General features: G+C 42.6%; 1 protein-coding gene across 1 annotated transcript; it reads right to left on the reverse strand.

Annotated features, from left to right (window-relative positions):
- Nucleotides 1-1,801: 1,801 nt before the first annotated feature.
- On the reverse strand, nt 1,802-12,043 carry LOC306769081 (sterile alpha motif domain-containing protein 9-like; the record flags this gene model as incomplete). Its single annotated transcript, XM_079257588.1, has 4 exons — nt 1,802-5,424; nt 7,323-7,436; nt 10,170-10,299; nt 11,336-12,043. The coding sequence occupies 4 exons, from the start codon at nt 12,041-12,043 to the stop codon at nt 1,802-1,804; spliced, it is 4,575 nt and encodes a 1,524-aa protein (XP_079113714.1).
- Nucleotides 12,044-17,038: the final 4,995 nt, after the last annotated feature.

Consider the following 17,038-nt stretch of genomic DNA (forward strand, 5'->3'; position numbering starts at 1 on the left):
CCATCCTGCAGAAGCACGTCTGCAGCGGGGAGGGATCACTGCGGGGGGGCGATGTCTGCTTTTATGTGCGAACCCGGTTGTTACCTCCGCCGAGGAGGTCGTGTTCCCCGGCGTCTTTTTGCTCAAGATAACTTAAAAGGTTACGGATGGATTTTTATGAATATTTCAAGAGTTGTTGGAAATGTAAAAATGAAGAACTGATTAAATTCTATTGGTGATCTCCTGGATCTAATCGGATCACCGTTTAGATCCAGGAATGTTTTAAAAGGATTCTTTAACATTGTGCTTGGCGGAGGTTACCGCTCTCTGCGTGCTTTTCTAGTTTCATATTTAACGAGCAGCTGGGTCCGAGTGTTTTAATGCTACATGTAAAAAATGTTTGTACTTTCTCACCACCTCGATCAGCTGTTTTATCATAACAATCCGTTTTGCCGGCAACAGCAAGCACACAGAAGCAGCAATTCCGCTTCATGCTTTCTCTGTGTTAACGACGCCCACCTCCAATGTCCGACCAATCACACGATACTTCTCGGAGCCCCGCAAGAAAAAAGTTCTGCCAGCCCGATGTGTCAAGAACTGTCTTCAAACACGTCCGCGAGAACAAAATGACGTCATTTTCTTTTTGGAGCCTCGAGAACAAGAAAAAAATGCTCACTTCTCGTGGAGGATGGAATAGGCTTTATCCAGAGATGGTAGAAGCGGGGGTGGATGGCAACATGTTACAGTCAAGGTCAAGAGTGTTTTCGTGCTTATGTGTGGGTCCATTTAACTGCTGGGTCATGGAGAAGTAGCCTTAAAAGTTCAGATACTCTGCATCCAAGGTGGATTTTGGTGCATAAATGTAAAGGTTAAAGTCACTCAGGACCAGAAGTTTGGAGAACATAGGGGATAGGAATAAGAGGAGCCTGGTGAAATCAGGTATAATGGTTGACTAGAGACCAGTTTATACTGGCACGGCATAGGTTGGCCCATGTAGATGACACAGATGGAGTGTGTGTTTATACTTGAGTGGAGGGCAGAAGAGCTGGTATCTTCTGCTAAACTCCACTGGATGGAGTTTTTTTTTTTTAAGGTTCACTTCAGCTCTGGCAAGTATTTCTTGTTTTTGAACAATGAGGACTGAGTATTTAAGTTTCATCAGCTAGTGTTGCTGGGGAGGGATGTGTCTCCTTTGGTGGCAGAGAACTCTGAGAAGTACACTGGTGCTCAGATGATGTGTCACAAGTGCAACTGAACCTGTAGATGGGGGAGGAATTGTGGCAGGATGTGTATGGGACCAAATAAAACTTTTCCAAGAGAATTTGTGAATGTGACATGGATGGCGAAACAGACTAAGCTATCTGACAACTGACATGTGCGTTGGGATGATGCAGTTCCAAAGTTCTGAAGTTGCGGATTGAAAGTTCAAACAACATACCTGGCACAGCAGTAACTAGTGCTAGATGAATGCTGGTTAACCCTGGTATAGTTGTTCTTTGCCATGGGCTGACTGGCGTGGAAGTAAGTTGCTTTTTAGAAGTGAGGAGTCAAGACTTTTATGGCCACACACTAACCAGCGAAGTGGGAAAAATGCAGTGCGATATGATGAGTTCCAGGGCTAGGTGACACATTGCTCCTCTTGATACAGAGCTGTGAAATCACCCATTTGACAACTCGCTTCAAGTGGTTGATAGAAGGCCATGATTTAATAAGATGAGCGTATTTTGATTTACCAGTAAATATTTACATAAAAGTTGATTTTTGAGTCATTTATTGGCAGCTGGACTGTGTGATTCTGGACCCGCTAGTTGAGTTTTACATCCTAATTTTCATACTTGATATCGTATGCAAGAGGTCCATTAATGGCAAAGCCAATGTAGAACGAGACCTTTTCAGTGCTGAAGCCGCTTCTGATGCTATTGAAGCGAGCCGGATGAATCGGGATCTTCTGGGAACCGTAGTTAGCGTACACTTCTCCCTGCTCGACACTGCCGCTGACTCGCTGAAGTCTCTGGACGATTGCTTCCTCTTTGAAAATGTTTCCGTTCCACCAAAGTTGAGCCAAGGCATCGCGGCGCATCTTGGGGAGAAAACTCTGATCGAGTGATGGTTTTGAGACAAGTTTCTTCAGTCCAGCTTCTTTTCCAAGGTAGAAATGGGCGATTGTGCTTCTCTTCTGGAACAACTTGGACAGGTGCCTTTGGGATGACCTGCGAAGTGCGGTAACATATGTACAGATTTCAGTGCTTTTCTCAGCAGAACTCGGCCAGAACAGCAGCAGGGCCAGATAGTACGGGTCTGGGAAAGGATGTTGAAGTCCTACATCTTGTAGGACATCCTGAAGTCGAACAGATAGGTTACTGTGAATATTCAAATGTTTACGGTTTGGTTTCAGGTGGTAAAGAACAATGTTGGACAATATATAATTAATTTTTATTTGTGGATGCAGCTTGTGTGTGACGGATGTGTTATGCAGGAATGTGTAGCATTCAGTGATCCTCTCTGTCTCTTCAGCAGATTTGTCAAGATACTGAAGTATTCCTGAGAAAGTATCTGCTTGATTTCTTTCAAGAAACTGTTTACGCTCCTGTATAGCCATTTTCCAACTCAGGGTAGATTTGTTTTCTTTTTCTGTTTTCATTTCTTCTGCATTTGTGCAGAAAAGATCAACATACGTTTGAAAATGTTCACACATGGTTCTGTGATTCATCATGTCAAATTCAGATCTTCCTTTGATGTAGGTGAAGTAACAGTTCAGGAAATCAAACAACTCCTTGACTTTCGATTTTAGTGTGAGGAGAAACTGCAGGTGTTCTGTGATGATCTGGATGTAGTGGTTGTTGATCTCATTGTCCTCTCTGGAGACGCTGGTGATCGGGATTGTTCCTTTAAGAAAACCCTGCAAATACATTTTGTTCATGGGATTCCGTTTGTCAAAGAAGGGCAACCTGCTCAGTATCTCAAAGACCAGGAAAGCGATTTCGAGCATGCGCACATATCCATAAACATTGTAAGACTTCCTGGGAAAGTCCTCTGAGTTGTCGTCTGGTGTTTCCTCTCGTGGTTCATCTGTAAGATCAGCCAGCTCCTGAGCCCTTTGGAAGGCTTTCATACCATTTTTAGCTATCTCTATGCTTTTTTGCAAATCTTCTGGGTTGTGAGACGTCTCCTGCTTCTCTCTGTCAATTTTAGACCTCAAACAGCTTTTATGTACCTGTCCAATGGTGTCGAAGGTGTATGGGTTTTCTTTAATGTTTTTAGCCCTTTCCGCCCAAACGAGAGCCTCCTTGAAGTCGCGCACATTGATGTACAAATATCTGGCCAATGCCTGAGGAATGGAGGCGCTTGTCTCGTACCTGGATGAAGCCTTCTCAAAGATTTCTTGGACAGTTTGTCTCCCATCCTGGTTGTGGATTTTGTCAATCAGAGGAGAAAACTGTTCTCTCTCAGCTCTATCTTTCTTTTGTTGCCTTTCAATCAACATTCTTTGAATTGAGTTCATCAAACTGTATTTAACAACTCGGTCACTGAAAAACAGATTGCATTGAAGCATCTCCATCACAATATCACTGACTTTCAGGGAGTAACTTCTGTCCAACTCATCCAGGCAGGCAGATGCTAATGCATGATGAAGAATTCGGACTCCTTTGTATCCGCCCAGGTCATCAACTTTGTCTATGATGAGAAAGTTTGAACATGGCTTCATTCTGTCCAGAACACTTTCTCTCTGCCAGGGAATCATCTTCATCTGAAAAAAGTCTTCGCAGAGCGAGAGAGCTATCTCTGATTTAGCCACATATGTGTTCAGTAAGGCTAAAAAGGCAAAGAATCGTCCTTCCTTTGAGCTAAAATCAAAGTTCTCCAGCGTGTTGCGAGCCAGATCTTTTGTGTATTTTTGATCAAAATTACTCTTCATAATCATGAAGCTGTAGAAGTTTTCTGGTGTCTTATGAGTTTCTTGGAGTTCTTTGAGTTTTTTTTCAAAGTCCTTCTGCTCCTGTTGGGTCAGTTTCGCAGTTATGTATTGGTTGTGTGTCTGATCGGACTGCCTGTATTGGTCTTTCGGATTATGGGAACGGACACAGTTCAGAATGATGACTTTGCAGTTTTGTGCATTATCCACATTCACATTGGAGAAATCTTCAACTTCCCGAAGTATACAGTTTAGAAGATCAGAATTCTTCTCTGTTTCCTTTGAGTCATCAACCAGCAGCAAAACTGGAGATGGTTTCTCACTTTCCAGTGTCATCAGGTGTCTGACTTGATTAGCAACTTCTGATTTGGGAAGCTTGTTGTCTTTCAGAACAGCACATCGGAATTCCTGACGGAGGTCCCACATCACATGCATTGCTAAGGTGGTCCCACCGCATCCTGGATCATGAAACAGATTCAGCAAGACACAGGTGTTGTTTGAATCTCTTTGTAATCTGATCATCATCTTGACATTTTTATACTGGTCTCTCTTGATAAATGGTTTCTCTTCATCTTTGTCGCAGAAGTAAAAGTTCCACCATCGAACTTTGCCACCTCTGTAGAATTCCTCCTCAACTTTGATTTTCCACTCATCAAATTCTGAGCTGCTTTCATCATAAAAGTTTTCACACTGATTGAGACATAAAACATCCAGAGCTGTGAGTAAATCTTCATCCTTCTGTCTCAGAATGACAGCGCTGGAACCAGAGGAGGGAAGCAACCTCCCAGAAGTCTGGTTAAGCGGTCCCAGACCCATGATGGTGCCATTTATCTCACTTAAGGTCAGCTCAGTTATGGACAGATGGTCAATGTTAAAGTCACACTTTTCTTGTATCAGCTCCTTCCATTTCAGATATGTACTCTGAGATTCACAAATACTGATGATGTTTTCCTCCTCCGTGTGCTTTACAAAGGACATGTAGGTCATGAAAACTGGGTCTTTATCTGTTTCCACAGGGGACAGGAGGAGGAATATGATCAGCCATCTACCATGAAGAAAAACATCTGGGTTGCAGATAAATGAAACCAACTGTTCTACATCTTTGCAAGACCTCTTTAACCAGTTTCTGTAATCTAGCTCTTTGTTGGAGTCACTACTAAGGTCATTTCTGCCATTACAGAATACCCAGCTGGTCTGTTTGTAGAGGTTAAGTTTTTCTCTCACTGCCTCAATCTGTCCCTGAAATTGTGTTGGTGTGTGCAGATTAGCTACCCTCGTATTCCTGTATGAATGACAGAGTCCACCTGGAACAGTAGAGTTTGGGTCAAAGTCCAAAACACTGAACAATTTCAGCTTACTCAGAAACTGGAGATAAGGCACCTGTTCTGGACTGCTCCTGTTCACAACAACAACAAATCTGTCGTAGTTGTCAAGAGAGTTTCCACCACAAGTTAACAAAGTCTTCAGTTTGTGTCCCTGATTAGCTTCTTTCTGCATGACTTGTCTTGAAAGATGCTGCTGCTCCAGTTGACCTGTATGAATATGAAAAGAAATAGTTTAATGAATGAAACTATACATCTTGTACATTAAATGAATGCTTTAGTCTAGTGACCAGAGTTGATGAAAATGAATAAATTCTCTATTTTACTCAAAAAGATGGATAATGGAGTTTTATGTAGGGTATTATGTAAAAAGACAGCAACTTCCTTTTCTTGGTTCTCTAAGACTTTTTGCCTAAAGGCTTATGAAATTGAGCTCTTCGGACAGCTTTTATACTTATCACCTAACCCAAATCCCCATACTGAACAGCAGTTAAAGTGTACGCCCCACCACCTCTTTTTTTTTGTTTGTTTGTTGTTATACTTGTCCAGCATAAAAGCAGCAGTATAGCTTGGCTGCTGTGATGTTTCCATCAAATTTGCTTTGCCAAGAGGAATTTCGTAGGTATAAACATAATCTGAAATCTTATTTATTTTTAATAAATGTTTGTTTTACAGAATTTACATGGTTCTGCTGGACCAGACCAGGTCTTGAACATCTACTTTGACATAGGACAACAAAATTTGGTACACGTGTAACACCCCAAGATAAGCAAAAAGTCACCTGTTGCCATGGCAACGGGGTGTCCACTATCTTGGCATTTCTGCCCATTTTTTACCCCATTTTTTTTTTACTTTTAAGCGCATCGTATTTGAAAGAACTAGTCTGAGGGGATTCATTCACTCTAGGCCTCAGTTACATGATTTTGTAGTCATATTGTCATAATGTGTGTTTTGTATCTTTAGTTCTGGTTTCCTGTTTTACTCTGTAGTCTTTCCTGTTTAGTTCCCTAGTGTCTTGTTCTGTGTTTCTGTGATTGCTCCACCTCCAGCACGACATGTGAACACCTGCATCCAACTGGACTTGCACCAGTCTGACCAGCACCTACCTATAATGTCCTCTACTGTTTTATTTCTTACTTGTGCTCTTCTCACTCTCAGATGTAAGACACTAGATAAAAACGTCTGCTACATGACATTAGCATAGAATGGACTTCCGGCTTAGTGACTGATGGAGTGAGACGTGTTTTTTTGGCTCTCCTCCAAAACATACTTCAGAACTCCTTTAGGATGCCTTAACTGACTCTGTGTGGATGTACTTTGTTTTATAAGTTCATTTTGTTCACTTTTACTTCTTGAGATGCCTGCAAAATCCAAATCTACAAGCAGTTTTGCAGCTCCACCTTCACGGCCTGCTGCCCGTACCAATTCCCCGCCTCGGAGTGACTCCCCTTCACCTGCTGCAGGTGGTGCTTCAGCGAGACCAACTGTTTCCCCTGATGATTTCAAGACTGAGTTGCTAGTTGCTCTGTGGGAAGAAATGGGACGACTTTTCAAGGCAGAACTTCACTCGGCCATGTCGGAAAACTTATCATCAATCAAGTCAGAGCTGCAATCTGTGAAAGCCGAATTGACCGCTAACATAGCGGCTATCAACTCGGAGGTGAGTGAGCTGAGAGGCACTGTGACTGACATGGAGGGCTCTCTGTCAGCCTGCTCCGATGACATTGTCTCACTGCAAAGCAAAGTGGACAAACTATCTACTCAACTTATAGCAGTTGAGAATAAATGTGAAGATTTGGAGGTGCGTTCTCACCGCAATAACATCAGGATTTTAGGAGTAGATGAGGACTATAGCGAACTGATTAATGCAGCCACAGTTTCCGCGCTGCTAAAAGAGGCTTTTGGTTTGGATGAGAAACCCATGGTGGATTGAGCCCGCTGTTCCCTACAGTCCAGACCAAGACCTGGTGACCGTCCCCGCCCCATAATCGCCCGCCTGCATTATTATTATGCATTATTATGCGGATTGCATGATGATCTTCCAGCGCGCCAGAGCCCAACAACGCATCAAGATCCAAGAAATGACTCTCTGTCTTTCCAGATCTCACACCGCGGACAGCTCGGGCCCAGGCCCCCTTTAACACAGTGCGGCGCCAGCTCAAAGATATCCCAGGCATTCGCTTTAGTCTCGCTTATCCAGCTCACCTCAGGATTACAAGTAACTGTGTCACAAAGGAGTTTACATCACCTCAGGACACTGCTAGGTTTGTTGAGACATTAAAAAAGTAACATGAACATTCGGCTATGACATAAAGGTATGCATATATTGTTAAATTTATTTATTTATTTTTACTCCAATTTGCTGCTACAGAACCTGCTAATTTGGTGATACTCTGTACATGTATATCACATTATCTTCGCGTATATCACGTTATCTTCTTGGCGAGGTCATGTTCAGCTTTCCCAGGAAAACACTGACTTCTGGATCCACTGCCACTATAGTCTCACACAGATACAGTTATAATCCAGAGTCCAGGATTTTCACAGCACAGAACATGGTCCACATGATATGTTTGCAACAGTATTCAACAGAAGAACATTATAATTATGAGACTATAATCACATGACTAAATGATTCAGATGCAGCCTCAGAAGCTCGTCTGCTGCACGGTGTCGACCACGGCAGCTCACCGCCCCTTTAACCCTTTTCAGCATGCACTATGGTCTGCACAGGGACCCCAACATGTCTATCATGCCCGAGGGGGATTCAGGGGGTGGACTAGGGAAGAGGGAGTTCTTGGTCTGGGCTACTGCAGAGTTCTGGGTGTCACACATGCTGTCAGTCAGGACACTGGAGCAGAAACGGTCCCTACAACATACTACAACACTCCACCTCCCTCCTGTGTCAGCTCTGAGTACTGGAGCAGGACCTGATATGCAGATGTGACTACAGGGACCCGGCCGCTGCTGATGGGGCCCGGGGATCCCAGAACCAGAGGGTCTGGCGGAGCCCAGCTGGTTGTGACTTTGAACAGTGTTGAATCAATTTTTTCCCCTCTACCATGTGTTAGCATGACTGAGAGTCCCCCTTTAAGCTTTACTCCTGCTCAGATTGATCAACATGCTGATACTATAACAGCTTCAATTCGTACAACTTTGGATAATGTTGCTCCCCTAAAGAAGAAGAAATTGGGTAAGATTATGAAGGCTCCCTGGTTTAATTCCCAGCTTCGAGCTCTAAAACAGGCATCAAGGCGTTTGGAAAACAAACGGCAATCACCAGGATTAGAGGAGTCTCGCTTAACCTGGAAAGAAAGTTAAATCGTATACAAAAAAGCCTTACGTACGGCAAGAACAGCTTATTATTCATCATTGATAGAGATAAATAAAAACAACCCTCGGTTTCTTTTCAGCACTGTAGCCAGGCTTACTAGGAGCCGGAGCGCTGTTGAGCCATGTATTCCTTTCTCACTTAGCTGTGATGATTTCATGTATTTTTTCAGGAATAAAATTGATACTATTAGAAATCAAATCCACAATATTCTTCCTACTACTTATAATGTTGAGCCTGTTGTGGTCTCTGAAGCATCCTTAGAACCAGGATCTGACTTGTGTCTAAATAGTTTCTGTCCTGTCCAACTCTCTGAATTAACTAAAATAATAGCTTCATCTAAACCATCCACCTGTATCTTAGACCCTCTCCCAACAAGCTTCTTTAAGGACATTTTCCCTTTAATTGATACATCTCTATTAAATCTTATCAATGTCTTTAGTGACAGGATATGTACCACAATCATTTAAAACTGCTGTAATCAAGCCTTAAAAAGCAATCTCTGGATCCAGAGGTGATAGCAAATTATAGACCTATATCTAATCTCCCGTTTATGTCCAAAATTCTGGAGAAAATCGTTTCAGCTCAGCTACATGCCCACCTAAGCAGAAATAATTTATTCGAAGAGTTTCAGCCAGGATTTCGAGCTCATCATAGCACTGAGACGGCATTGGTGAAAGTTACTAATGACCTTCTTATGGCCTCAGACAAAGGACTTCTGTCCATACTTATCTTACTTGATCTTAGCGCTGCATTTGATACAGTCGATCATAACATTCTGTTACAGAGACTAGAACAGGTGATTGGAATTACAGGTACAGCGTTAAGCTGGTTTAAATCATATTTATCTGATAGACTTCAGTTTGTTCATGTAAATGACAAGTCCTCCTCACAAACTACAGTAAGTCATGGAGTTCCTCAAGGTTCTGTACTTGGACCAATACTCTTCATGTTATATATGCTCCCTTTAGGCAAAATTATTAGACAACATGGAATAAACTTTCACTGTTATGCAGATGATACTCAGATATAACAAATCAGCCCGATAGGCTACAAAATTGTTTCATAGACATAAAGAGTTGGATGTCTAGAAATTTTCTCCTCTTAAATTCAGATAAGAGTGAAGTAATTCTCTTTGGATCTGAAAAACTCAGAGCTAAATTTCCCTGGATGGCATTACTTTAGCTTCCAGTGAGAAACCTTGGAGTAATATTTGACTCTGCCAGTGTGCTTGCTCAGGATGGGAGATTGAGTTGGACCTCCAACTCATTCTGTTGGTTTCCTTATATAGGCTGTTATGAATTGGCTTTCATTATGTTTTCTTCTCTGTCTGTAAAGCATCTTGAGATGGCATTGCCGGGATTTGACGCTATATAAATAAAGTTGAATTGAATTGAATTGAATAAAATAGAGGGGCAGAGCTAAGTGGTACAGCTCAGAGGTGAAATGGGATTCAGCAAAAATGTCCACTGCCAGTCTTTTTGCACAGGCCCTGTCAAGCCATTCCAAATGGACAAAAAGAGGCTTTATGGACATGAAGTGGGTCTGTAGACTCCATCCAGTTGAAGGGTTTGTAAATGGACAAAAGACCATGGCCATGTGGCCATGATGCAGCAACACCAACATCTGTGGTCCAAAGACTGCATGCCTGCGCCGTCTGATGGCATCCCTTTGTATTGCAAATGGAGAGTTTTGTCCACTTCGGATGATGACATTGCCATCACCCTGCGCTTGGGCCAGTAGCAGTCCTGTCCCTGCTACATTAAGAGATGAAATACTTTAGGATAGTCCTTCTCCCAGTTTCTGATAGTTAGTTAGAGATGAAAGGAAACAGTTGGTTAAAACTATTTTAATGCTGGTAAATTCTGTTGAAGTAAGTGTTTACAGTAACTGCTAGTCTACAGAAAAGCAAAGATGAAGCTGCATAAAACTACATCAATAACAGTCAAAAACAGCCTGTTTACTGACTTTATAGTCAGGAAATTTGTGAACAAGTGATTTGTTTCCTCAGAGCACACTAAGCAATCAGTGAATCAGTAATAAATAAGCAAACAAATTAGCCTAGCAGTAGTTAGCATCTACTTGCCAATCTTTTACCAAAGTAGAGTTTTGGTGTAGCTGTAAAGGTGATTGTCAGTGTGTGTTCAAAGTAAAGATCCATTGAGAGAACCACTGACAGGGTCATAACCCATCGTTGGAGTCTGATGTCGCAGCCCACCAGGGAAATAAATACTGTGTCTATCAAGATTGAAGTCACTTTAATTCTTGGGTAAAGCAGCCAGCGTCTACCTGTCACCTGGAAAGGCTACAATATGTTCAGATCCTGCTGCTCGGTAAAATTTTATGGGTAAAATTTCTGCTCAACATAACAGATAATTCACATGTAGCTAGTAGTAATGATGTGCACGTGTCTGGTTTGATTTACTTGTGTTTTCCAGCTGACAGGCGAGGCTCTTCTGACCAATTTCTTTCAGCGTTTGTATGGTGACCTGCAGGGCTTCTTCTTTCCCATAGTGGTCAGTCAGTATCTTTGCAGTGTCCATCCTGTCCTTTCCTTCCAGTTTACTCTGAGAAACTGGTCTAGGACCAGATTCTCCTAAGTAAAACTGAAAAAGTTTAAAATCTTCTTGTTTAAGGTGGCTAAAAGTTTTCTGGATCTGCACAGTGATCTGACAGGTCTCTTGTGGAGCTGTGGTCTGCAGAAAGCAAAAAGTACATAGAAATAGTTTATGTCTTCTACAAATGGCTCTGTTACCAGGTTGGATTTCATAAAAGAGAAACAGATATTACCTTGACGGCTTGTTTCCTCCTGATGCTCTGCAAAGTAGATGACTGAACATCTTCCTTCTCTGAAGGATCCCTAGTTGGCAGCTGAGCCTTGTTGTATTTGCTTCCCGTTGTGTCATCTGGTTCTGGTTGAGATTTCTCCCTGGTTTCTGGCTGTTGGTTGCTTTTGGATTGAACCACGTTGGCTTTAGTTTGAGCAGGTTTTGGATCAACTTCCTGGTCAGTGCTGATCGGAACACTTGCTTGCAACATCGGTTCTGGTTTTGTGTTCATCTGGCGGAGTTCTTTCAGAATCTTCACAACTGGACCACTTTTCACGCCGAGATCCAGAAAGTCCTGCTTTCCAAAGCAGACAAGGCAGTCTCCTGACACGTCTTCCTCAAGGACTCGTTCTGCATATTTGTAGTAAACCTTCACATGTTCAAGCAGCCACTGGCGCACCTGCTGCTTTGTCCATGTTTCCACAAATGCAGGAAACTCTGACTGAAACTTCGATCCAGCTTTCAGACTTTCTAAATATTTGGAGATTTTTACAGCAGGACCGCGTTTTATCCCCAAGTCTAAAATGTCTTTCTTCTCAAAACAGAGCAGATAGTCTCCAGAAATGTCTTCGTGTCTGAAAATGTCTGCACAGGCCAGAGCAACTCGAACCTCTGTCACCAGCCACCGGTGGACGTCCGCTGTACTCCATGTCTTTACTGACTGGCTCATTTTGGTAACTACAAGTAAAACAGAATAAAAAAAAGGCATAAGTCCGATATGAAAAAGTACATTTTAGAATTTAAATGCACTGTCAGGAAAACTGTCATCTTTTTTATCTGGTTTATAGCTGTTAGTAAGAGTTTCACACATCAGTCCCAGCATACACACTCAGGAAATAATCTAGTCCATAAATTCAACTGACTGGAACTCCATTGCAGACTTAATGTCACCTGATATTATTAACAGACATCTGGATTGGTGGCTGGAGGAATAGGCCTCAGAAAGGCAAGGGGGTTAGGTGAGGTTAAAGGGTGGACTAGATATATGGGGGGTGATTCCTTGGTGTTCACGTGGGGGATAGCCGGATGCCTGGGGTCCAGTTCCTTGAATGTCTGTTGTCGGTAAAAACTGCATTTATCAGCTTGTTTTCCTGTTTACAGCTGATCCTTTTACTCCCTTCATGTAAATTCAGCAACTAAGAGATTTAATAATGAAGAATAATGTGATATTTGAAGGAAAACTTCATATCCAGTGTTGTGGCAAAAGGCCCCATCATTGCAATCAGCCTTCTCCTGAAAGCAGTTGAGTTGTGGGGGAAAAGAAGTGGCTGGTATACGCCTGTCAGCATGCTGAACTGACACCAGATGAGCAGAATTTCATGGCAGTTAAGTGCACAACACTCATTTTGACATGGTGTTCTCACACTCAGATTGGTGTGCACACCTGAGCTGAGGAGAAGGAAGTCTACATGGAAATACTTCCTGCATTAATGAAGAGACTGCCGGTAACATCAGATTTTTATCAGTTTGACAGAAGTGCGTCCAGGTTTATTAGGGTTATGTGGTAATGTGTTTGGCATGTTTACTGTTGTGCATTTGATGATAAACTTTGGTTGAATTTATGTAATCTTCTTTTGGTGGGAGGTCTGTTAAATGGTTTAAAGTCTGCCTTTAAACTGCTTAAAAAAATGGTAAGAATAAGACTTGTCATGTAAGTCCTGTAAAAACAGACTATTGCATTGTTAAAGTAAATAAAATAATACTGAAATTTGTTCACCTAAAGTTCTAATGCAGATGTTGGCCTGAAATCCTATATAATAGAAATATAATCCTATAGAATAGAAATTTAATGTAGGAATTTTAGATTTACTTGTTTCACTGTTCAATGGAAAGGTTGAACCTTGGGGTTTTCTTTTACATTTGTTTTGTATGGTTCCATGTAGGGCTGTGAAAGTTAACCCTAACACGTCAAAACAGACTTCTTTTAACAGATTCATCTTTTCAACATGCGGTTAGTACTGTGCTGTCTGCGTAGTTTCATGAAGTGATGCAGAAATAAGGTTGCAGTTCTACAGCAGAAATGGACAGAACAGGTCTTTTACATGGACAGTTTGGCTTCAAAGCTCTGAAAGTTGCTTCTCTCAAGCTCATTTTTTTAAACTACTGTTGAAGGGAATTAAGTTACCAGTAACGTGTTGTGTATCAAACACCAGGTGCTATACTGCAGAACATTCAGCGAGCTGTCCTCCTTTAAAGACATAATGAATAGCTTCTAGTGTCACTGGGACATTTTAATAACCTGTACACAATGGCTGCGCAGGAACTCACAGGATTCAACGGTTATTTTTATTTAACCCCAATTAACAGAATCGGTGATAAAGGGCAGCCTTGGCGGAGTCCAACCCTGACCGGAAATGAATCCGACTTACTACCTGTCATACAGGGACCGGACAGCTCGTACAAGGGGCTCCGGTACCCCATACTCCTGGAGTACCCCCCACAGGAGCCCACGGGGGACATGGTCGAACGCCTTCTCCAGGTCCACAAAGCACATGTAGACTGGTTGGGCAAACTCCCATGCCCCCTCCAGGACCCCAAAGAGGGTATAGAGCTGGTCCACTGTTCCGCGACCAGGACGAAAACCACACTGCTCCTCCTTAATCCGAGATTCGACAATCCGGCGGACCCTCCTCTCCAGGACCCCTGAATAGACCTTACCAGGGAGGCTGAGGAGTGTGATTCCCCTGTAATTGGAACACACCCTCCGGTCCCCCTTCTTAAAAAGGGGAACCACCACCCCAGTCTGCCAATCCAGCGGCACTGCCCCTGAAGTCCATGTGATGCTGCAGAGGCGTGTCAGCCAGGACAGCCCCACAGCATCCAGAGCCTTAAGGAACTCCGGGCGGCTCTCATCCACTCCCGGTACCTTGCCACCAAGGAGCTTTTTAACCACCTCAGCGACTTCAGCCCCAGAGATAGGAGAGTCCACCCCTGAGTCTCCTAGCTCTACTTCCACATCGGAAGACATGTTGGTAGGATTGAGGAGGTCTTCGAAGTACTCCCTCCACCGACCCACAACGTTCCGAGTTGAGGTCAGCAGCTCCCCATCTCCACTGTACACAGTGTTGACGGAGCACTGCTTTCCTCTCCTGAGCCGCCGGATGGTGGACCAGAATCACCTCGAAGCTGTCGGAAGTCTTTCTCCATGGCCTCGCCGAACTCCTCCCATGCCCGAGTTTTTGCCTTGGTGACAGCCGAAGCCGCATGCCGCTTAGCCCGCCGGTACCCATAAGCTGCCTCCAGAGTCCCAATTTATTGTAAATAAATTCATTCATTCATCCATCATTCAAACTGCTTAATCCAATTCAGGGTTGCAGGGGAGCTGGAGCCTATCCCAGCAGTCTTAGGGCGAAAAGCAGGGAACACCCTGAACAGCTCGCCAGTCCATCGCAGGTAAATAAATTGTTAACTAGTATTTTGACCAATTTTTAACTTTGCTCACCCTGGTTTTTAAAAGAACCCGCAGGTTAAAGCCCTGGAGCTCAACACTGTATTTTTGGTGTTGTCAGTCTTTTTAATACATTTTTTAACCATTTTTAAATTGATTTTAGTAGTTTAAGTGTCAGTCAGTTCTAAACTAATTACTGGCCATGCGACAACAACAAGACAACCAACCTATCCAGCTTCCAGGTAACCGTTCTCTGCAGAAGAACATAAAACTGAGGAAAATAATGGTGGAATGAGTTCTTTTAACATGGTGACCTGCTTTAAAGAAATCTCTTCAGTTCGTAGTTGTTTTCTATGTGTAGTTTTGTTCTCGGCTGTTCTGGAAACCTTCCACGTTTTAAACTCAGTTAAAAATTATGCTTTCAGTTTCACTTCACAGCTCTGCTTGTCAAAGCCATTTGGTTTCTGCTGCAGGCATAAATGTAGACTTTGTTCTTCCTTCCATCGCTTTTCCACTGAGGGATGGACTGGGACTACAAATTTACCTTACACTTTGACTTGGTCCGACCCACAACAATCGTTGCATGGAAACTCAACAACAACATAAAGCACAGGTGTAAAAATACTTGAATCCTGACTCATGATACTGTACCATCCAAATGACACTATTAGCTCTGATGTGGACGAGATGTGTTAATACCGTCGCATAATCAGAAAGTCTCATTGTACTACAGTCCCTCTGGCTGAACTGAAATAAAACAGCTCTCTAAAACACAGAACACATTGTCGCTGCTGCACCCTGACTTTTTCTAAAACTACATTCATTTTCATTGATGCTACTTGTAATACTTAGTATGTAAGGAGAAGTGCAAATATGATCACTATTACTTACATCAGCCACAGGTCACCAATTTCAGAGTTTTCAGGACTTTGTGCAGCTCCGTGTTTTGACTTGTGACGTTCTGGATTGGATGGTTTGAACCCAGCACAGACTGGTGTACAGACATGTCCCCGCTAGATTCACATCAGACTGACGTAAATCTGACCTGTCATGAGTTTATCAGAGAGAGAAATCAGAGCTGACAGTCAACCACTTAGTCTTATCTTACTTATGGGCGTGGGTTAGGCTTAAAAGGCTAACAAATGCTGAACTCACAGTCCAGAACAGAAGCACAAAGCAGGATGGGAAATATGCAAACAACCCACCCAGAGGGCCATTCACAGCAGTGCACTGAAACCCAAACAGCTTCTGCAGAAAGGTGTCCAGTGGAATAAAAGAAGGTATAACACCAAAATGAACTGTCACGGCTGGTGGAGATGAAGTGTGGACCCAAATGCAGAGAAGCAGACGGAGATGCTGAGTCAAGGCTGGTTTATTTCTTGAGCCGCGGGAACACAGGACACCGGGCACACAGGGGAGTGACTAACTCAATGAATCCGCAAACACAGAACTGAAACCGAGGGTATAAATACACTGAACACAACAAGACACAGGTGAAACAAATTAATTAAATGAACCCAGGTGAACTAAAACAGAAACAAAAGTTAAACAAGGCATAAGGGAGCTAAGCAGGAAAAACTACTAAATAAAACAGTAAAACTAAGACACAAAAAGTCCAAAGCATGACATGAACAGGATTTTGGTTCTCCTACATTTCCCCCCTCCTGCTACCATAGTTAATTACTGCACTTACTTTGTTTTTAAACTAGTCTGCATGTTGCTCCTCCACCCAGATTACACGATGTTCCCAACTTTCCCTTCAGTTCAGGTCTGATTAGGTTTTTATTCTAACAGGCCTTTTTGGTTTTGTATTTATGTAGCTGCTACTCACTTGGATTTCCCTCTAGATTATGGTAGTAAAGTATCTATTAACTAACCAACCTACCAAGACTTAACCAGCTGAATCTTAACCAAATGAGACTTTGATCTTATCATCTTTCTTAACGAATACTTTCTGTAACTTCTGTCTTTAAAAGCTCACAGTGGATGTTTTATTTACACTACTGTGAACATGTTAATGTCAACTCATTGATGTTTTTATTGTAGAACTTATTTCATGAATTACCGTGTATCATGACTTTTTTATTACTGCACATGTAAAGAGCATGAGAAGGTTATTTTCCTGATTGTAGGAAATCCTGTTTGATTTTCAACTCAACAAATGAAACAATCAAGACAGAAACGACTTTCTTCAGATTCAGCTGCAGGGTTACATATCACCCGGCAGCCCCTCACCCTTCCTGAAAGTACCCGGTAGTTCCTGGATATTCCTGGTAG

This window comes from Telmatherina bonti (assembly GCF_933228915.1).
Source record: "Telmatherina bonti genome assembly, chromosome: 1".
Classification (NCBI taxonomy): Eukaryota; Metazoa; Chordata; class Actinopteri; order Atheriniformes; family Telmatherinidae; genus Telmatherina; species Telmatherina bonti.